At 35.6% G+C, this 23,739-nt stretch overlaps 1 protein-coding gene across 1 annotated transcript; it reads left to right on the top strand.

The window, feature by feature from the left end:
• Window positions 1-3,281: 3,281 nt before the first annotated feature.
• Window positions 3,282-20,218, top strand: LOC114194314 (ATP-dependent zinc metalloprotease FTSH 11, chloroplastic/mitochondrial-like). The gene is made up of 17 exons (XM_028084451.2): window positions 3,282-4,130; window positions 4,561-4,714; window positions 6,026-6,118; window positions 6,270-6,355; window positions 6,451-6,574; window positions 7,115-7,234; window positions 7,492-7,542; window positions 7,879-7,940; window positions 10,938-10,995; window positions 11,407-11,532; window positions 14,981-15,061; window positions 15,540-15,669; window positions 15,826-15,974; window positions 18,132-18,413; window positions 18,623-18,712; window positions 18,820-18,873; window positions 19,540-20,218. The coding sequence occupies exons 1-17, from the start codon at window positions 3,583-3,585 to the stop codon at window positions 19,693-19,695; spliced, it is 2,364 nt and encodes a 787-aa protein (XP_027940252.1). The 5' UTR covers window positions 3,282-3,582; the 3' UTR covers window positions 19,696-20,218.
• The last annotated feature ends 3,521 nt before the right edge of the window (window positions 20,219-23,739 follow it).

Raw genomic sequence — 23,739 nt, 5'->3', positions numbered from 1 at the left:
AACTTGGTCGGATTCAGCGGACGCTCGCACTTGTGGTGAATACTCCTGCTCGACTCTGAGCTGCTCATCTCCGAGCTATGTGTTACAAGTGTTACGATGAATCATATCTCCCTCACCACAAGGTTAGCCCTTAATGAATTTCAGGCCTCCTGCTACTCTCACCACAGGAGTCAGTCTGCTCTAAGTGAGACTAACTGGCCCCTTAGAGTGTCAGGATGCAGTCCTTACCTTGAATCCTTACCTAGTTATACAGATGGGGCACCACCATGGGCACCCACTAACAGGGGCCATGGAATTACGTCCCGACCACTGAAGCGCAACCCCAGAGGTCTCACCTAGAGACCTCAAGGAATTTACACGCTGACACGGACTAACAGTCAAAAATCAGCAATAAGAGAATATTGAATTATATTTTTCAATTCCATAGCAACCCTTGAAGTTTAATCCTCATATCAATCACATCTCAAATCCATACCTCCGATCATCACCACCCCAATGAGTCTGGGGCCTAGTCTCATGCCAATATCATGTTCCTTTAATTTTCAAACCACACATTCATTTCTCACGTTAAGCCTCATACCAACCCATTCGTCCACAATTCATGAATCATGCCAAAAATATACTTCATGTTCCATTACATACATGTTCATCATCATACAATCATACTCAACCAACATGGATCACTCGAGAAGCATTAAACATCCAAATCACAGCACTGTCTCGCCCAGCATCTCGCTCAGGCTGAGGGGTCTCGCTCAGGCGAGCCTTGCCCTCGCCTAGGCGAGAGCGCCAAAAACTAGGGCATGGGCGACACGGGATCTCGCTTAAGCGAGATCCCTCTCGCTTGGGCGAGTTGCCTGCTCGCTCAAAAATTGAGCGAGCCGCCTGGGCGACTTTTTGCGCAAAAAACTTAGGCGAGCTCCCTGTTTCATCTCGCCTAGGCGAGATTAACAGGTCTCGCCACTGTTCTTCGCTGTACCGCCATGTTTTCCGGCCAAACAACACATACAAAGCGTTTCACACATCAAAACGACAGATTCCAACCATACAAGGTAACAACCAACACAAAAACAGTTCTAAAAGAGTCGAAACTAGAACCCTAACTTCCCGTACCTGGAAATAGGTTCGTACAGGACCTTCGACGCGTAACCAAGGAGCGCAGCAGCTCTAGGGCCCAATTCGCAACTGGAACAGTGGGTAAAACGAGTTATAAAAGAGTCTCCACTGTTATTGTGAAAGTTATACAAAACAGAGGCGGTAAGGGTTAAGGGTACTTACGTGAGCAGAACAATGGCCAAGCTAAACATAAATCTGAAGAACGTTGGAACCCTAGCAGAGCTCTAGTGCGGGAACAGGGAAGGAGGCGGCTGCGAATCTGAGAATGCAGAAAGTGTGAGTGTTAGGGCAACTGAAACAGGTTTTTATCCTATGGGCCGGCCTTTAGGCCCAATACTGTAGGGCAGCCCACTAACTTTTAGGACAGGAATAAAAAAATGGGTCTTACAATATAAGTTGTAATTAAGTTTAATTACTAATTTAGTCTCAAATTGGAGAAAGACCAAATTACTTCATTTTAAAAAAATAGAGGACCAAATTGGATCAAAATTATAAATAAGGGGACTAAATTGAAAACAAACACTATCATGTGACAATAACATGACATGTGGCACTGTACGGACATGGCGTTAACATCAATTTAACGGAAAGGACTAAATTGAATATTTTTAAGAAATTGAAGGACTAAATTGAACAAATAAAAAATTAGGGATCTTTTTAAAAATTCGAATAAAATTAGAGGACCAAATTTGGTATTAAGCCTTAAATTAAAGACCAAACAAATTAGTTATCCATGTGGACTAGGCTCACCTAGGTAATGAAGGCCTATAAAATATGGTATATATAACACAATACACGAGGTAATTGGGTTAGGTTAATTATTACAACATTTACTACTATCTAACGCACTTAGCTAACTTAAACATCAGAATGTCTTTTATAAGCACAATCCCTACTAGAACTAGAGATGATGAGTACCCTCAAGGAGGATAAGTACCTTGAAGGAGGATAAGTACCTTGAAGGAGGACAAGTACCTCTTGAAGTTGAAGTTTTAGAGAGTTTGGAGTGCTTTTGGAGTCTTCGCACGATAGGTTAAATATGTTTTTGGTCTATTAAATTTCAATGAAAATTGAAATTAATCCCTTTTCAACACTTTGACCCAATTTAGTCTCCAAACTGTACGAATGCATGAATTTAGTTATTTTAACCAATTTTTTAAAGTTTATTTGCATATTGAAGTGAAAACGTGTCAAACGGTGTTAACAACTCAAATACTATCATACAACACGTTTGAAACGTCAAATAAATATAATAAAATTTGGTTAAAAGAATCAAATCTAAGTTGAGAGACTAATTTGAATCAAAATTTTTAAGAAGGACTAATTTTAATTTTCACTAAAAAAAACATATTTATATACATTGCTAAGAACAAATTAAATGTGCTCGTTGTGAATAATGTAATTCTATCAATTTCTCATCTAAACAATTCCTTTTGTAAAATATAAAATGGTATTCTGAATAGTTGTTGGGAAAGAATGATTATATATTTTTGAATGATATTTATTGGTATTTTTATTTAAAATAGGTCATAATTGGAAGCTGAATGTTTAAAAGAAAAACAGTTACCTCCAAGCTTTGAAAAATTATTTAATTATGTTAATATTTATTGATGTTACCAAGAGCGTTACCAGAAGATTTTTTATTGTCATTGCTCACATAGAAATATGATTGTGTTTAAAGTTTGACAGTTCAAACAACGAACATTATTAATTAGAAATATAATAATTACATAATCAATATGTATAATTTGATGGTTTTTATTATAATATAATTACTTCAATTTTATATTTTAAAATTGATTTCTATATATGTAATGATCAATTATAAATTATGAGATTTTCATTCTTTATTTATTCATATATATATATATATTATGTATATACATATATAAATATCTTAATTATACATTTACATAATTAAATCAAAATATTTCTTGCTAGAACATGTATTAGTAGTACTAATTAATTAAATTGAATTAAAATACGTATGTGATGATTAAGTTGAATCTTTAAATCATTAATATTATATGGATCGCAATTTTTTAAATATGTAGTTTATAAATTAAAATAGTAATAATAAAATATAGTTTGTGTTTTGATAAAAACAAATAATTAGATAAAGAATCTCACAAAAGAAAGAATCCATGGAGGCTTGGTCAGTGTGACTACGAAATGTCCACGATATGCAGAGGCAAGAAACGAACATTTTCATTCAATCCAAGCTTAATTACGACCCAACAAATATTTGCAACATGGTATCATAAAATCCTTAGACACACAAAATCTTCAAAGCCGGCGCCAATTTTTCAATCCCTGGCTGGATAAGGTTACACATTTCTTACACCTTCCTTCTTCCCCAAATCCTCTTCCTCTTCTAGGTTTCTTCCTCACACTCTCTCCTCTGTTCTCCACTGCACACGAATTAACAGAGAGAAAGAAGAGACACTCTGAAATAAAACCCTAATAATGGCCACACTTCAAGCTTCCCTTCTCTCCAAACCTTCCCTTCCCGTTCCATTCCCATTCCCATTCTCCTGCCTCTCTTCTACCCACTCTCCATTCTCCCTCTCCTTCCACTCCACGCGCCGCCTTTCCTCCACGCTCCTCTGCTGCACCTTTCGCTCCGAACCCAATCACAACCCCTCCGAAACCGGTTCGGGCAACGTACAACCGGACCCCAGCGCGGGTATAGTATATTCGACGGAAGAAGGTGCAGTTCAGGTTTCTGATTCGGGCGAGGCGAGTTTGGAAGGTGCGGAGACTGTGCTGCGGAGTGGCGTGGATTTGGAGAGCGAAGGGAATATTACGAGTGGAAGGTTTTCGATAGTGGTGTTATTTGTGGGACTGTGGGTGAAGGCGAGGGAGCGTGTGAAGAAGGCCTTCGCGGAGTTTCTCGACTGGTGGCCGTTTTGGCGGCAGGAGAAGCGTGTCGAGCGGTTGATCGCGGAAGCCGACGCGAATCCTCAAGATGCTGCTAAACAGAGTGCTCTGTTTGTGGAACTCAATAAGCACAGGTCTGTTTTTTGAAATTGGAAATGTTGTTGTTTGATGACTGCTCATGAATAGAAGGTTTTTGAGCATTTCTTGCATGAGTACGGTGGCTTCGGGTAAAAGAAAAACTAATACAATTCAATATGCATTGAAGTGGTGAGGAAGTTTTGGACTTTGGTTGCTCATGCATGTGCTCGAGCAAGAATTGTTCGGGTTTCATATGTTTAATGGTATAGGACAGATGAAACATTGTGAATTGTAGTTAGATACATGGATTTGAAAGTTATTGGAGAATGTAGCTCCTCTAATGCTTACATAAAAAGAAGAAAATGTTACATTAGGGAAAATTTGGCTAGGTAGACAATTACACTACAGAGGTTTCTGACCTGGATACTTTTTGTCTCAGTTTGTTAGAATATGTGTTAATTTGTTTGATTATGTGTATTTTTCTAGTCCTGAATCTGTCATCAAGCGGTTTGAACAAAGGGATCGACCTGTAGACAGTAGAGGGGTTGCGGAATACCTTCGAGCTCTTGTGATTACTAATGCTATTAGTGAATATCTTCCAGATGAGGATTCTGGAAAATCTTCTAGCCTTCCTACCCTGGTAATCATTTTGTGGCATCATGTTTTTGGTACTCTGCTTTTCAGTTTTAATTATATGTAACTAAATTCTTAGTGCTTCATATTCATTGGTAAGGGTAGAGGGGTTTTCTGTACATCTTGATTGGCATCTATTTGTTTCTGCTTGATTTCCATCAGCATTGTGTATGATATTTGATTTGTGTAGTAGTTGGTAATTTAATCTGTAATTGTTTTGATCAAAATGATTTACTGATGTTTGTTTTACTGCTGAAGTACATTATTTTTTGAAAGTATGTTTTTGACATTTGCATCAATTCCTGCGTTAAAAATTAATTTTATTGTATTTTCCTGATTTATTTTAATTATGATTTTTTTTTAAAATTAAGTTTTTGGATGTGGTCATGGAGCATATCCAAGAGGTAGTGCCATTATTATGCCAACTTTTGGAGGATAATGTGTTCCTAGTTGGGGATTTATTGAAAGGGAGGGGATGGGGGTATTAAGCTTTTGGCATAGTTGGTTCCTAACACTATCAATCAAGAAGAAGGAACAAATACAGTTGTAAACTGTAGTAGTCAAATAGAGTGGATGAATTGTAGAAATGCGTCAGCTGTTATTTGTGATTGAAAATGCCAACAATTATACATAAGGTTGGCATCATTGAGATGTTGATGTTGTAGTGGATAATTGACACACAAGAGACATGATAGGTTAAACAATGAATGCAATTAAGAGAAAGTAGTGGTAGTGTAGTGCTGTCCATTGGGGAGCTCATCTGAATTGAAGATTATTTTGCCATTTGAAAAGAAGACAAATAGATAGGAGCCTCAGTAAGAAGAATGAACTAAAGGCAGTGCAGGATAGTGCTATACTTGAGGATATGGGGAAGCCAATAAATATTCTAGATGAACCCTTTGAATCAGAGTTATATCATATCCAAATAGACTTTTTGAAGATTTAGTTTTTGACATAAAACAATGACTTTGTTTAATACATATAATGGACCCATCTAGTTGGGAAGACTCTTTGGTGGTGTGTGTTTTTCTTTTTACACAATAGATTTGATACTTTTGATGTACTTACACACAGTTTTTGGCAGTATTTCTCTAACATACATTTCTGGACGAGTTATTTTGCACTCCCTTTTTGCCTTTTAACCCATGATAGATTTATAATGAATCCTAATAGATGATTTTAGTCCTCCTATGACTGCATAATAAGAGATGATTTATAATGGATACTTTCTTTTGATCATAATAACAACTTTTAGACTTTTTTAGGTCATGATATACTTGTGTTATAATGGAAAATTGACAGTGAACAAATTTTTCAGTTGCAAGAGTTGAAGCAGCGTGCACTGGGTAACTCAGATGAAACTTTTCTTAATCCTGGAATATCTGAGAAGCAGCCATTACATGTGGTTATGGTAAAAATTATTGCAAAAGGCTTTCTCTGTTCTTTTAGTGGTTACAGTTTTTGAATCTTGTGGGACCATCTTGTTTAATTTTTCTGTTGTAACCCAGATTCTTTTCCGTTTATTTATTCTCGGAATCTCATGAAGCTGTTTCCTTGTCTAGGTTGACCCAAAAGTATCAAATAAATCACGTTTTGCACAAGAGCTTATCTCGACTATTTTGTTTACCATAGCTGTGGGGTTGGTCTGGTAGGAGGCTTTGGTTTTCCTTTCTTCTCCCTTTTCTCATATATAATCAACTATTTGATTTTATATACTTTTATTGCTATTGCGCATCCTTTCAGGTTTATGGGTGCTGCTGCACTTCAAAAATACATAGGAAGCTTGGGGGGGATTGGACCTTCAGGAGTTGGATCAGGTTCTTCCTATGCCCCAAAGGAGCTAAATAAGGAAGTGATGCCTGAAAAGGTCAACCTGTTAATATGTTCTTACTTTTACTCTGATTTCTAGAACAGTCTGGAAAATAGATTATTCTGTATTTCTTGAGTGTTATATGATTCTATAGCTTACACTTGAATAAGCTAGAACTGCTAATGAGTATTTGGATGAGAAGATTCCAGTTGCAATAGGTTAATTAACAGTGATAAGATTTTGATTTGAGCATTACCATTCTGAATAAGCTGAGTAGGCACATCTTGTGATCATCGATTCATTCCCTTCATGAAATTAATTTTTTTATCAAAAGAAAAGAATGAACAACAACATGATATATGTTATACCTTCATAACTCTTTATCTAAATAAAATAATCCTACCTAATTATATCTTTACTTGCTATTTGTAGACCAGTCAACAACATAGTGGGGAATATTTGCAACCCCTGTAATTTCTGAATGATATCTGATTTTTCTGTTAGCCTGCTGTAGAATATACACAAAATCCAAAAGTATGCTACGCCATACAAATTCTCATTTATTAATCTTTCTCTATCACACCTTTTCTTTTGCAGAATGTAAAAACCTTTAAGGATGTGAAAGGTTGTGATGATGCAAAACAAGAACTTGAGGAAGTTGTGGAGTACCTAAAAAATCCATCTAAGTTTACACGCCTTGGGGGAAAGTTGCCAAAGGTCTGAAGAGGTTAATTTATCATTTTGTTGTCCTTTTTTTAATGCTAACTTTTGTTCATATTCTATTTTTTCATACATAGACTTCTTGTTTATTAGTGGAAGAACTAATTTTTCATTGCTGTTATGAGCTGATTCTCTCTAATCCTTCTCTGTATGCAAAGATGTTATGTTTTAGTCATAATAATATATCATAATTTTTTGGTGTCTATTGGTTATATTTTTATTGTCAAGTGTTGCTTAAGTATTCCACTTTTCAGGGGATTCTTTTGACAGGAGCACCTGGAACTGGAAAAACTCTACTAGCGAAGGTCAGTTAATTTCTGTGATGTCTTTTACAGTTTATATGAGGTTATTGTGTTATACAATTAGAATCTGTTGGTCTACCTCCATATTCTTTTGGGGTAATTTTCATTTTTAATATGCCACTCTACACTATAAGTTTCCCATTAGGAAGTTCAGGAATGGACATAGATGTACTTTGGATCTTGTCTCTCTCATTGATCTTTTCTTACACTTCACATAATTCTTTTGATCTGTCTCTGTTACTAAAATCCTGCTTTATTGAAACCAATCTTCTGAGTTAATCTATTGAAATTTATCATTGTTATGATCTAATAGTGTTTGCTTTATCTGGGACCTTGAAGGCTATTGCTGGAGAAGCTGGTGTTCCATTTTTCTATCGGGCAGGCTCTGAATTTGAGGAAATGTAAGTCTCTCTTGCTTTCTATATTTTCATCATGTCAATTTTGAGCATTAAGGCACTTATTATTTATAGTGTACGCTGTTATTCTGCAAAGTAATGTGGGTGGATTACAAGTTATTTTGAAAAGAGTTACCAAACACAAAAATGCTTTTCATTGTAACCTTGATAATGAGAATACAATTGTCAACTGTAATGCAAAATATGTTTATATTTCTGTTTTTGATTATGAAATGTATTTTATTTTATGTTGTTATTCTAATGTGTGCATACTGTTATTAACTATATGGCTCAATCAGTGTCAACCTTTCGATGATGAGAAGTGTTGTCCTGTTGTCTTTTTTATATAACTAGACCTAGGATTGTCTTAAAATCAAGTAAAGGAAATTAGAAGAAACTTGACCCTAAGCATGATATCCTAGTAATCTCAAAAATATAAGAAAACAATTTCTCTTTTAGTCTCATTACATGCATCTTATATATATATATATATATATATATATATATATATATATATATATATATATATACATTGATTGAATAATTTAGGAATCATGCATAACCTATTATAGGACACAAATCCCTTAGATTGTGGGATTGATATGCTAGTAACAAAACCAAGATACAACCCATATACAAAATTAAAACCAATAAGAATGAAATCTGAAACTTCCTAAAATATTTCAACACTCCCCCTCAAGTTGGTGAATAAGTGTTTTCCATTCGCAGCTTGGATACAATTGTCTCAAAGTTACTGTTGTTCAAACCCCTTGGTGAGTTTATCTGCAAGCTGGCCTTGAGTGGGTGCAAATCAAGACACTGCCAAGCTTTTCTTTGAAAAAATGTTTGTCCACTTTAATGTGTTTAGTTTTGTAATGGTGTAAAGGGTTGAGGTATGTTGATTTCAAATTTGTTGTCACAGTATAATCACAGTTCATCCCACTTTAGCTTTAAGTCTTCCACGTATAATCTTCAGCCATAGCAGTTCACATATTCCATGAGTCATTGCTCGGAATTCTTCTTAGGCACGAGATGTAGCTATGACATTTTGTTTTTTGCTCTTCCAACTTTCTAGGTTTCCACCAAGGAAGGTGCAATATCCAGTAATTGACCTTTTGTCCATAACTAAGCCTGCATAATCAACATTAGTATATGCCTCAAGATTGACATTATTGTTTCTTTTGAACAAAATCCCTTTTCTTGGTGTCCCTTTTAAATATTGGACAATTCTAAGAGCAATTGTAAATGCGCTTCTTTTGGTTGATGCATAAATTGACTGACTAGACTCATAACAAAAGCAATATCTGGTCTAGTATGAGATAGATAAACAAGTCTCCCCACAAGTCTCTGGTACATTTCTTTATCCATAGCAAAATCATCCTATGCACTTCCCAACTTTGTATTTGGATCAAAGGTGTACTTGCAAGTTTGTTGGCTGTTTTACCTGTTTCCTGTACCAATAATGTATTTTTTGCTGAGATATGAAGATCCCTTTCCTGGAATGGGTTATTTCCATTCCCAGAAAATATTTTAACTTTTCCAAAGTCTTGATTTCAAACTTTTTGGCAAGGCATTGGCTCTACCTTTGTTGCTCCTTTTCATCATTTCTAATAACAATGATATTATCCACATAGACCAATAGAATTGTACCCCCCCCCCCCCCCCCCTAGAATCAGAATGCTTGACAAATAAATTGTGGTCCCCTTGGCTTTGTTTGTATTTAAGACTCATCATGACTTTAGTGAATCTTCCAAGCCAAGCTCAAGTGACTATTTTCTCAAATGACACCTATACAACTTCTCTTTTCTATTGAAACTATTCACCATTCGACTTTTTCAATTTGACATGGAGAATGCATTCCTACATGGTGATCCTGGTACGGAAGTCTACATGGAGTAACTTCTTAGATTTGGTGCTTAGTGGGAGACGCTTTATATGTTATGTCATCTATGCAGGTCCCTATATGGCCTCAAGCAATCACCATGTTCATGGTTTGAGTGTTTTTGGATTGCCATCTAACATTTTGGACTCTTACAAAGTGAGTTTGATCATTCTCAGTTTTTATTGTCATGGCCCCCTAGGATGAATCTATCTCATTGCATATGTGTGAGGCATTGTTATAGTTAGAATAAGTATTAAATTTGGGTAGAAAGTAAAGTAGTTGTATTACTACTTGCTATACCTATGAGTCGTACCTAGTTTTTTACTTAGGTTTCTAGTTTCGACGTTTGATCTTTCCTTTTCTCATTGTATCAAAATTATTTCATTAAAAATATGATATCATAAGAGAGGTGTATTTGAGCCCTCTGAAATACATTTTCTCTCTTATTAATCTTAAGTGTTATCACAAGGAACGATACGAATGGTATTATACAACTAAAACAAGATCTTGCTCAGAAGTTCCAGACAAAAGTTCTTTGGCACTTGAGGTATTTCCTTGGTATACAAGTTGCATGGTCAAAAAATAGTTTGGTTGTATCCTGTAGAAAATATGCTTTCCATATTGTAGAAGAAACAAGGATTTTAAATGCTAAGTCTGTAGACACGTCAATCAATCAAGTGTCAAACTTGTATCTGACCAAGGTGTACCGTATTCTGATCCTATGAGATAGAAAAGGTCAGTCGATAAGTTAAATTATCTCACATACTTTCAGCTCAATCTCTCTCTCTCTCTCTCTTTCTCTCTCTCTCTCTCTCTCTCATTCCTATAGTTTGATTGTTATCTTGAAATCTAAAATAATATTGTTGTACTATTCAAATTTTAATATTGATGCTACTCATTATATACCTTTTTTCTGTTTGTTTTATTTATATATATGTTTTTAACATGAGGGATTAATTCTTTTATGTGGGTCCAAGCTTTTTCAATTTTTTCTTAACGTGTGTTCCAAACAATGGGAAGAATAGTTCTGGCTTGTTTTCATTGCCTACCTAATCTTTTCTTTCATACCAAACATACTATATGCGACGTTTCTACATATATAACTTCTCTTTCATGCTCAGGTTTGTTGGAGTTGGTGCTCGGCGTGTAAGATCCTTGTTTCAAGCCGCAAAAAAGAAGGTCTATTGTAATTTGCAAATGGTTTCCCTAACCTGTCTGTCATTGTGTTTTTGCACTATGCTAGTAATAGAATGTGAGATATACATGGAAATGCAGTCGTGTGACGGAGAGGAAGGGGAGGTTTTTGTGAAAGAACAAAATGAAAATCTACATGTCTGTTTTACAATCCGTCATGTTTTTAAATACATCGAAGAACATCCTAAAGTAGCAGTTGTAGGAGGTTAGGAGCAGTTACAGACTAATGTAACTGCCTAGAGATACATAACAGAGAAAAATAAAACATAACAGTAACAGTAATATACAGAATAGTAAAATTATAAATTACAGACAAAAAAACAGATAACACTAATAACTAGATTGGTACTTTTGTGTTTACTATAGAAAATTTATTTCTCGTTTATCTTTTTACAGGCACCTTGTATCATTTTCATTGATGAAATTGATGCCGTTGGATCAACAAGAAAACAATGGGAGGGCCACACTAAGAAGACACTGCATCAACTACTTGTCGAAATGGATGGGTTTGAGCAGAATGAGGTATCTTTGAACAGTTTGGAGTGCAATTTGTTCCACAGGTTTTAGAATTTGATTCTGTAAAAATCGCCTAACTTATTTAGATTAGGTTAACTTGTTAGAATAGGTTAACTTATGCATAGTTTTCTATCTGATCTATATAGTAGGATTAATCATTACATTTTTGTATCTTTGATGTAAGGAACTCCTATAAGTGATTGGATGAGCTAAGAGACCATAACATTCTTAGGCATTTTATCCATACTTCTATATCAGGTTGGTATCAAAGCAACCAACCTAGGAGGGTGCAGTCCAAGGGGTGCTTTCTGGTCAATAGAACTATGCCCTGCCTCAATTGCTCTTGTCGGACTCTCCTGTCCTTGTTTCAATATGCTTTTCTCCCTTTTCTGATGATTGGAGTTTGGTCCCCTTTGATTGAACACCTTTAAAGTTCTTTTTATACTCTGCTCTTTGTTTCTGATCTGCAATGACTTCTGTGGACCTGTCCACTCATATCTCTATGATGATCGAGACAATATCCTATCCTATGAAGAAATTCATTGATGGAAAGCCTAACAACACTACTGGTTTGTGTTCCCACTATTACCAGTCGAAAATTTTGCTTAATGATTTGTTATAGTATCTACTCCTGAAAAATGGGGAATGTGGAAATAAAGGAAGACGGAGACGAAGTGGCTGAAAGCATCGGTAGTACACTTATTCAAGAGAATGGGCCATACTGGAGAAATTTGCTTCTAATGAAGAAGCAAATGTCTCCAAACTTGAGTAGGTAGAACCATAGTTTTCTAATGAAGAATACAATTAATACATTTGATTTTAAAGTCTAGCAATCAAGCACAAACTTCCACCCAATTTTATTTGTCAACAATTTGCAGCTCTCAAACCATGGAAAGTGAAAGTCTAGTAACCCTTGATTGAGGTGCTTATGAATGTATTTTTGGTGATACTTCCTTATTTTCTTTCATCTCTCCTAAAGTTCCTCATTTTATTACTTTAATCAATGTGTCCCAAGTTACTTCCTAGGTCAAGTTTTCCTTTCTCTTTCCTTGAATCTAAATTATGTTCTTGTCCCCACTTGTCCTCTTAACCTCATTTCTCTTAGTCTATTAACTAAGTCATTAAATTATTCCATAACCTTTGATGCCAATTTTTCTGTTATATAGGAGTTGACTAATTGGTGAAGGACATGAAGCTAGGGGACTCTATCATCTTGTAATAGGATCTTCTGTGTACTATTTTGCATCCTATCTCGTAAACTTTTTCTTTTGGTCATCTGCAATTATAAAAATTAAAAAACATTGTTCCTAACCTGAAAAAACTTCAAGTCTTATGTCAACTAGGCAAACATTTTAGATCTTCCTTTCCAAAGAGACTTGAAACAAGAGTCTATAAAGTCTAAAATTACAAGGAAAAAATAAAAAACGTACACAAGGCCCAAAAAAAGGCACAATACAAACAAATAGGAAAAAGAAAACCAATTACAAGACCCAATAAATGCCCAAAACAAAAAATTACACAAAAATACAAAATTTCTATTCTAGTTCCGAGCCTAGTCAGTGGTCTTTAAGAAGGTCCTATCCATGATGCCATCATTGTACCTTATTGCTTGATACTAATGTGCCATATCATCACTAGGGTGATGCTACTCTTATAATTGCTTCCTCATAAAGAGAATGCCCTCTCCCTTCCTCAACAATAACATTCCTTATCATATCCTATTTTCTAATGAACCTTTTATTCATGTTTCTACATGTGTTTTTGGGTGTACGCTTTGTTCATGACATGCCCCTTGAGTTAGACAAAATCTCCGCAAGAACTCTCATGTGTCTTCCTGGATATTTGTGTCTCCAAAATGGGTGTCGATATGTTATTCTTTGGAAATACATGTCTGCAAATGTTATTTATTTAGGAGATTCCTTTCTTCTCTTCTTCACCTCACGATGCTAGTTATGAGCAATAAGTCTTACATGCCCATTTTTTTGAACCATTGTCTTTTCTCTCATTGGTGTCCAAATCAAATCTCTTCTCAAGGTTCCTCTGCCCCTCCAAGACTAGCAAAACCATTATCACCTCCCCTAATCACTTACCAATCTTGAACATATGAGACTGATGCGATGTTACTTATTGAGTCCTCTTCTTCACATCGTTCACCAACATCTACCCATCCCACAACTCCTTATTATGATGACATACCCTTTGATAAGGTACTCACTCTACTTGAAATGCTCATTCGTTTCATTTGTGTAAAAAGTGTACATCAATAACTTGATCATACTGGTTAACAATAAGCCATGATTGTAGAAATGCTGGCTCATGATCAAAACCAAACGTGGAAACTTGTTCCTCTTCCACTTGACAGGAAGTCAATTGGCTGTTGGTGGGTTTATGCTATTAAAGGTGGTCCAAATGGTCACATTGATTGCTTTAAAGAAAGATTGGGTTTCAACGGGTAAACTCGAAAATATGGTCTCAATCATGATAATGCCTTTCTTCATGGAGATCTAGAGAATGAAATCTAGATGAAGCAACTTGCTAGGTTTCTTGCTCAAGCAGAGTGTGGACTGGTTTATATATTATGTTGATCTCTTTGTGATCTTAAACAATTTTCATGTGTTTGGTTTGCAAAAGTAGCCACATTGTACAGACTTTTGTTCTAAAATGTAGTGAAACAAATTATTGGATTTTTTATTGTTGTACATCTCTTGAGAAATGCACATACTTATTGTGTATTTTGATGATATAGTCATTAAAGAGAATGGCACTACTAAATTTTTATCTAGGTAAGCATTTATTGTATCACTATCAAACCAAAGATCTTGAATGTCTTAAGTACTTTCTGGGTATTGAAGTTGCTCAATCAAAGGAAGGTATTGTAATTTATCAAAGAAAATACGCCTTAGACATCTTACAAGAAACATGTATGATTGATAGTAGGTTCGTGATAGTCATGTGGATTCAAACAATAAATTAATGGCATAAGAAAGTATGCCTATCTGAAATCAAAATGATATAGAAGGCTTGGCAGCTATTAACATTGCTTCGAACTTTGTACTTAAAGATAGATCCAAACATCTAGAAGTTGGTTGTCATTTTGTTTGAGAGAAATTGTTGGCAAAGGAAATTTGGATGAAGTTTTGTCAGCTCCAATCATCACTTTTCAAATATTTTGACCTAGTACTCGAGAGAACCTTAAATTCAATGTTCCTAGCTTAGTACATACAACTTGTATGCTCTAGCTTGGGAGGAGTGTCAAAGTTGTCTTACTTAATTAGAATAGGCTAATTTTTGCATTGTTTCCTATCCGGCCTATATGGTAAGATTAATCATTACTTGTTTCTCGTATATTTCATTTAGGGATTTCTTGGAAATGAATAAATGAGAAGAGATGAAATGTACACTTAAGCATTGTTTCCATACTTATATCTCAGGTGATTCATTATTTATCTTGTAGGGAATAATATTAATGGCAGCAACAAACTTGCCTGATATTCTTGATCCAGCTTTAACAAGACCTGGCAGATTCGATCGACATGTAAGTTCCTCTATTGGACATGCAAAGAGACTGGCAGATGCTTTTTCTCTTTGTTTCATTTTTTGGGTTTCTGGACTTCACTTCGGTGTGGATTTCACTTGATTGTGGGCCAGTTCTAGGTTTCATTTTGTATTTTATTTTTTCTCTTCTAGCAGCCTAGTGACAAGATGACAAATCAAGGTTCAAGCATTCTATGATTAGGTTCAGGTCTGCTTTGTAGGATAGAATATGCTCTGCTTTGTTTGTCTGATGTAATAATAGTTCTTATCCAAACTAAAAGTTGAAACAACTGTTAGCTTACAATAAGCATTTGTTTAGTATTCAACTATTCTGATTGTTCAAGTAAAATTTCCTATATAATATGGGAGTTGCTGTGGTAACCTTGTAAGTATAGTAGTACCCAAGGGAGTTGTCCGGCATTAATTGATTAAGGTCCATGTAATAGAAGATATAGAAACTAACAAATTCCCAATACCAGATTGTTGTACCAAACCCAGATGTACGAGGTCGGCAAGAAATATTGGAACTCTATCTGCAAGATAAGCCTATAGCTGAAGATGTAGATGTTAAAGCAATAGCTCGTGGTACCCCAGGGTTCAATGGGGCAGGTGAATTGTGATTTATTTATGTTAGATGACTTTTTTATAACTTCAAATCTTATACTTCCTAAGGTTTTTCTATTGGACATGCAAGCAAAGAGAGTGGCACTTGCTTATGATTTGTTTCTGAATGACTTTTTCTATTGTTATATCTCCTTGAACTAGACCTTGCGAACTTGGTAAATGTTGCTGCCATTAAAGCTGCCGTTGAAGGTGCAGAGAAAGTAACAGCTGCACAGTTGGAGTTTGCAAAAGACAGAATAATTATGGGTACTGAGCGGAAAACCATGTTTATATCTGAAGAGTCAAAAAAGGTATGGGTGTATTCCAGTAAATATTGTATTCTGGTTTAGTGCATAGAACATGTGGATTGTGCTTATGTGATTGATCTAGACTTAACCATGTAAGGGCACTATTAAACAGTTTTAGTCCAAACATTTTAGACTTTCTTTTGTTGGATTTGGATCTTTAAGTTTTAGATTTGTCCTGCATTTCTCCTGTTACCTCTATAATGGAACTTAACAAATGTATCCACATTAAATTGTTGAATCAGAAAAAAACTGTTTCCATCACAAGCAAAACAAGGAAAAAAAACAATCTGAAATGTTTCAACAACTGATTACCAATGTTCTCCCACAATTTAATAGAGCTTTCAAAACATTGTTTTTAAATTTTTGAGATGAAAGTGTAAGTTTCTTTCTTTTGCACTAGGTTGCCAAAATCCCAATCTGTTGTAGGATGGGAGCAGCATGATTGGGATTACTTGTAAATTTGCACTATCAGTGAGGTTTTTCTTGGGTTTCAAATCTGCGAGCTTTTGGCAAACAATATAGCACTTGGGGAATTCTACCCTAAAAGCCTGTTGTTAGAAAAGGATAACTGAACACTTAAATACTTTATCTCACATCTCATACTATTCAATATGAGACTTATGCATCTCATAAACATAATGCCCATTTTAGCACCTTTTCGTAAACACCCAAGCAGTAAGGGAACCATCCTAGTTGTTAATGGGGGAGAGCTAAAGACTTAAATACTCCATCAAACAACAAATACTATTCCATATGGGACAGATGCACCCGATGCTATCCATGTCCCTATAAGCTTTTTATGGACTGAGTTGTGCAACGTAAAGGAAAAAAGCTGTGATGGATCTTTTTCATTTACAACATATATTTACATTCTCTCAACTGATGTTAAGGCTATTGAATATGTTTTATTCTTGAACAAAGGTTGCTTTTGAACAAGAAATATTTCAAGAAATGGCAGAAGTATTGGGTGTGTTTGGACATATCTAATGAAAACTCTTATAGTTATTTAAATAATTAACAATCTTATATACGTATTATTAGGAACATTTTTTTATTCCCATATCATATCTTTTTTATTAGAGGATATCATGTTATTTTAGTGTATTCTCTAAAGCAAGAGTAACTTTTGAAAAGAACTTGTGAAAATTTATATCAAAGAAGTGGTTTTTATAAAGCTTATTCAAGCGCATCTGAGGCACTATATCTTTTAATTATATTGTCCTAAGTTTTTGAGCATCAAATTTTCGTGCTAAATTATTTGAAGTCCAGAGTACAGACAATTTCATTAGGCTTAATCTTGGAATAATAAAATTAGTATAACTGAAAAATTGGAGCCTTTTGCAATGCATTTTTGTTTGCAAGAAGACATTGACATTTTATTTATAGGGAAAAGTTGATTGACAGTCTTACAAATAAGTATGTTCTGTGTCAGTTGTTAGCTAGTGAGTAGGACATGGTAAATTGGTTTTTTATATAGTTATCCTTCTCTAAGCTATTTTTCTGAAGTAATGTTCAAATTTAGAGAAATTCTAAAAACACATTCTTTGATGCACTCTTGTTCATTGGACTAACCATTAGTAGTATGTTGAGGAGTGTTTTTAGCAATCATTTGATAGCTCAGTTATATAAACTATTTTAGCATCTTTTATATCTGTTTTATTTAGAATAATCAGATTTTGCTGGTATGATATAGTGAAATTTTCTGCACTCTACTCATCTGCAATTCTAAGTATATATCTGATTTGGAGTTAATACTATTAATATGTTGATGTATTTCTTAGAAAATAGACTTAAAATTTTACTTAACCTTACAATTTGCTTGTAAAGTGAGGTTTGTACTTATTTATATACTATAATTTGATTACATTTTTAGATGGTGTAACATCTCCAATACACCTCCTTATGCTGAGAATTAAATATTTCAAGCTTGAGACTAGATATTTTTAAGTGGTCTGATAATGGTGACATGATAGGCTTGACAACATTTGCCATGATAGACTCTAGTACCATCCTAGAAAGTGAACTTTACAAAATTGACTTGTAAAGTTCGTTTTGCATCCACTTATATACTATAATTTGACAATATATATAGTCGATATGAAATCTATAATAGTACGCTTATATAGTTATATTTGTTAATTGTGCATTTGAAATTTTCAGCTCACTGCCTATCATGAGAGTGGCCATGCAATTGTTGCCCTTAACACTGATGGTGCACATCCAATTCACAAGGCAACAATCATGCCACGTGGATCTGCTTTAGGAATGGTCACTCAGCTTCCCTCAAGTGATGAGACATCAATAAGCAAGAAACAGTTGTTAGCTCGCCTTGATGTTTGTATGGGAGGAAGAGTTGCAGAAGAGCTTATCTTTGGCCGGGATTATGTCACAACTGGAGCAAGTAGTGATCTCCACACTGCTACTGAGCTTGCTCAATACATGGTAATTTTATGCTGCCCTGCATTGTGTCTGGTGCATAAAGATAACTTTTACAAAAGAAAGTGCTGATAATTTGCTAATTGGAATTTGAAACATTTTACTAGTACTTAAGTAATTATAACTTTTCTTTCCCAAAATTATTTGGTAGATGGCATTTAGAATTTTCTGCTGAAATTCTTGACTTATCGTGTTATTTTTTCTCTATGCACAAGGTATCAAATTGTGGAATGAGTGATGCAATTGGGCCAATTCATATAAAAGAGCGACCAAGTTCTGAAATGCAGTCACGTATTGATGCAGAGGTAAGTGTTATGAATTCATAAAATCGTATTTGGGTTCTTCTAAGAAGTGTTGTTTTATCAAAAGCAAAAATCACGAAAGGATTTTGACTTCTATTCTTGATCTGCAGGTTGTGAAACTCCTTCGGGAAGCATATGATCGTGTTAAAGCCCTTCTGAAAAAGGTTTGTCTGATTATATTATTGTCTATAAGTTTTTTCTTTGGGAAACCTTTTTCTTTCTCTTTTGGGTTTGGACGAGTTTTTAAAAGAAATATTTCTTTAGCAGAAGAAATTATAAATGGTTTGGAGGATAACTAGTTAGAAAAAAAGGAAAAAACCGTCAATTGAGGAAAGCTTCCAATCTGTTCGGATCTGTGGGATGATCTTATAGCTTCTATCCTATTTTATGTTAGATTCTGTCACTTTTGTATTTTTAGGTTATTTATATCAATCGTTTTTCTTGATTTAATATTGTTGTTCAATGATAGACATATTAGAAGGAATACAAGCTATTTCTATGTGTCTCACTCCTGAGTCCCGTACCTATCTCCATTGAGCCAAGCCAACTAGAACATACATTCTTGATGTTAAAGTGTGCTTAGTTTTTAAATCAAAAACGAATATGTCAAATGGATATTTTGTTATTTTAACTCTGCTAGTTAAATAATAAGCCTTAGGGGCATTCTTTAGGCTGGGGGATCATTGACACAAAGCAAAATTCAAACTAAGCAATCTTTGTTGCTGTGAATGGCATTAATTAATAGAAGTTGTCAACCTTGAGCAAATTTGAGATCTTCTAGTCTTGCACATGGAAATTCATAACACTAGTATCTTCTGACATTATTTCAGCATGAGAAGGCATTACATGTGTTGGCACACGCATTACTAGAGTATGAGACACTTAGTGCAGAAGAAATCAGGCGAATACTTCTGCCATATCGGGAAGGACGTCTATCAGAACAGCAGGAACAAGAAGCAGCAGAAGGGGATCTTGTGTTAGTGTAATTTATCTCTCCACTCCTGTCCATTACTGTACTATTTTAGGGGAAGCTCTGTACAGTATACCCAGAAGCCCTACAGGTATATTTCCGAATCTAGTTTCTGCAGTTCCCCTCTTCGTGCATGCCATTCTTGTCGTAAGATGCACATAGTAAAAAGGAGACACAACGTTGGATATCTGCAAAACAACTAATGCTACTTACAATGGCAAAATGTCAGCTGCTAGATTACCATCGCCCTTGTTGAGGGCCTGAGGGCAATATATTTTTGGTGAGAACAATGTATCATGTAGGAATTGACCATTTTCACAATTGTATTTGAAAGCCTATACGTAATTCATTTTTTAAGAATTTGTTAAAAAATTCACTGACTTTTGTCTAGTGGAACATGCTACAAGACCTCCAACAAGCCTGGATACTGATGACTGCAGCTTTGTGTAAGATCTCTACCATATTCTGCAGCAATTTATTTAACAGCAAATAATAGTTGAAAGTCTTACAAATAATTAATAGATCCTGGGATTTGATAATACTCCTTGCACAGGGTGCAATCCCCAATGATTTAATATAAAGTACACCGTGATCTGATTACAATTACTGATCCATATAAAGTATTATAAGTTTATCTTTAAAGTAAGGTTTATTTGGGATTAATTTTAGCGCGTTAAAGTCTCAACTAGGTACAATTTAAGTTGTATCAATGATGTAATACAAGAAATCAATTTAGATGCAATTTACCCCTTGCTTTGCTGGTGCTGTGCCAAATATGTAGTCCAGTAAATTCACTCGAATTGTGCTCTATAAATAGCCTGTGATGCAACTATTATTAAAATATTATCAAACAGTTTATGTAATAACGTGTCGTTTGGTCTTTCAAACTAACTAATATTCCACTTACGCGGTAAAGAAGTCAGCAAAAGACTAATAATGGATGGATTCTAAGGAAAGCTTCAATTTAAAACATGTTGAATTTTTCTAGTTTTAAATAAATATTTATTTCCATAATGTTTTTAATAAATGACTCTAATAATTTTTTTTTTCTAGCTTTTAAGTAAATGTTTAGTTCTATTATGTTGTAAACGACTCTTATATCTTATGTTTTAGTAAAGTGGTTCACTTTCCTTATTTTATACTAAAATATCAAATTGATTAAAGTTTAAATAAAATTTTAGAAATGAAAGTTCTAAAATATAAGGTTACTTTTTTTATAAATAAGTTTAGAAAGTTATTTAAAAACCTAAGGTGAGTGCCATTATAAATGAAGTTTTATTCAAGGTAGTAGCACTTCTTTCCACTATATTTCTTACTGTTAGATATAGTTTTATATTATTAAGATATGGTTAGATATCAATAACCACAATATCAAACATTATCTTCTATTTAATCTTTTTATTTTTAGTTATTCTTTTTACTTGTACCTCTCTCTATTATAAATAGATTACCCTATGTGTGGTTTATACACAAGGGAGATTAATCTCAATCCCTATTTTCTTTATTCTCAACATGGTATCAGAGCCTGGTTCTGATCTAGGGACCTATTTTTTTTTTCTGCTATCGTTGCCTCCGCCTCTGCCGCCACCGCCGGCGCCACTGTCGACGCCGCCGCCGGAGTCGTCGCCGGAGTCGCTGCCGGAGTCGCTGCCGGAGCCATCGCCGCTGCCGGAGCCATCGCCGCTGCCACTGCCGGAGTCGCCACCACTGTCGCTGTCGAGTTGTCGTCGTCGGAGTGTTAGTTCCAACCGGCGACCATACAGTTTTGATCATCTCTCACGCGCCATTCAAAGCCGCGTCTCTTCCAGTTCCTCCATGGTGTCTTCCGCTGCCTCTTTCAGTTCTGAAATCTCTTCTGTTTCAACCGATATACTTGTTATGTACAACAAATTTCTTAAATGGTATAAGGATCAACAGTTTTCTAGTTCCACTGCATCTGTTGCTCACACAGATACATCTTTTGTTGGTCTGACTCAATCTTCTTCTCCTGGTCCTTGGGTTTTTGATTCAGGAGCCACTGATCATATTACTGGTAACAAATCTTTGTTCTCTTCTTTATCCTCTACTAATCCTTTACCTTCTGTTACACTGGCTGATGGTTCTAGAGTCTCATCTCATGGTGTTGGCACTGTTAAACTTTTTCCCTCTTTAACCATTGATAATGTTCTTTATGTCCCTGGGTCTCCTTTTAACCTGTTGTCCATCAGTCGCCTAACTCGTTCTCTTGATTGTGTTGTTTCTTTTACCAACAATTCTGTCTGTTTACAGGACCAGAGTTCGAAACAGGTGATTGGCACAGGATATGAGTCTCATGGTCTTTATCATCTCCGTCCCTCTACACACATTGGTGCAGTTATGGAGTCTCCCTCTCTTATTCATGCTCAGTTAGGTCATCCAAGCCTTGCCAAGTTACAGCAGCTTGTCCCTGCCTTGTCCAAGTTGTCTCGTTTGGATTGTGAGTCGTGTCAATTAGGCAAGCATACTCGTACTTCTTTTCCTCGTAGTGTCACACGTGATGCTTCGTCCCCTTTTGCCTTGGTTCACTCTGACATTTGGGGTCCTAGTCGCGTTAAGTCTACTTTAGGTTTTCAATACTTTGTTACTTTCACTGATGATTACTCCAGATGCACTTGGTTATTTTTAATGAAACATCGTTCAGAATTATTTCATATCTTTCAATCTTCTTTTAATGAAATTAAAACTCAGTTCGGTGTTTCTATTAGAGTTTTGCGTAGTGATAATGGCTGTGAATATCTTTCTCATTCTTTTAAACAATTTATGGCTTCTCACGACATTCTGCATCAAACTTCTTGTGCTTATACCCTTCAACAAAATGGTGTAGCTGAACGTAAAAATAGACATCTTATGGAAACCACTCGCACTCTTTTAATTCATGGCGAGGTTCCTGAACATTTCTGGGGTGATGCCATTCTTACTGCCTGTTATCTCATTAATCGTATGCCTTCTTCGGTTTTAAAGAATAACATACCTCACTCCATTTTATTCCCTCATGAACCTCTTCATCCCTTACCTTTAAGAGTTTTCGGGTCTACATGTTTTGTTCATAATTTTAGTCCTGGTCTTGACAAGCTTTCTCTTAGATCACATAAGTGTGTTTTCTTAGGGTTTACAAGATCACAAAGAGGATATAAATGTTTTTCTCCTTTTCTTAACCGTTATTTTGTGTCTACAGATGTCACCTTTAATGAGTTCTCCCTTTATTTTAAGAGTCAATCTTCACCTCTGACTCCATCCAATCCTGACAACTCTTCTAATACCTTTAATGTTCCTATTGTTTGTGACCCTCTTACTGTGTCTTCTTCACCCTCGGTTCCTGCTCCATAGTCACCTGCTCCTCCACCACCTCTTCAAGTTTATAGTCGCCGTAATCGATCACAACCACCACCATGTGCCTCCACTCCAGTGCCAACTACTTTGTCTCCTCCGACTCTGACACCTGAGTCTGACCTTCCCATTGCCCTTCGAAAAGGTATGCGTTCTACCCGTAATCCCTCTCCCCATTATATTGCTTTGAGTTATCATCGCTTGTCATTACCTTTTTATACATGTCTTTCCTCTCTTTCTTCTGTGACCATTCCAAAAACTGTCCGTGACGCTTTAGCCCATCCTGGTTGGCGTCAGGCCATGGCAGATGAATTAAGTGCTCTTCATAATAGTGGAACTTGGGAACTGGTCCCATTGCCGTCTGGGAAATTTGTTGTTGGTTGCAGGTGGGTGTTTGCTATCAAAGTTGGACCTGATGGTACTATTGATCGCCTCAAAGCTCATCTTGTAGCCAAAGGTTATACTCAAATTTTTGGGTTGGATTATGGAGATACTTTTTCCCCCGTGGCAAAGATGGCTTCTGTTGTTTATTTATCGCCATGGTTGCTATTCAACAATGGCCTCTTTATTAACTAGATGTTAAAAATGCTTTCCTCAATGGTGATTTGCAAGAAGAAATCTATATGGAGCAACCTCCTAGATTTGTTGCTCAGGGGAGTCTTCTGGGATGGTATGTCGTCTTCGCAAATCCCTATATGGCCTAAAACAATCTCCT

The sequence above is a fragment of the Vigna unguiculata genome, chromosome 8, assembly GCF_037176805.1.
Source record: "Vigna unguiculata cultivar grain cowpea cultivar isolate G323 ecotype 2 chromosome 8, ASM3717680v1, whole genome shotgun sequence".
NCBI classification, from domain to species: domain Eukaryota; kingdom Viridiplantae; phylum Streptophyta; class Magnoliopsida; order Fabales; family Fabaceae; genus Vigna; species Vigna unguiculata.
Note: the sequence above shows the minus strand (reverse complement) of the source record. Positions and strands in the feature narration are given on the sequence as shown.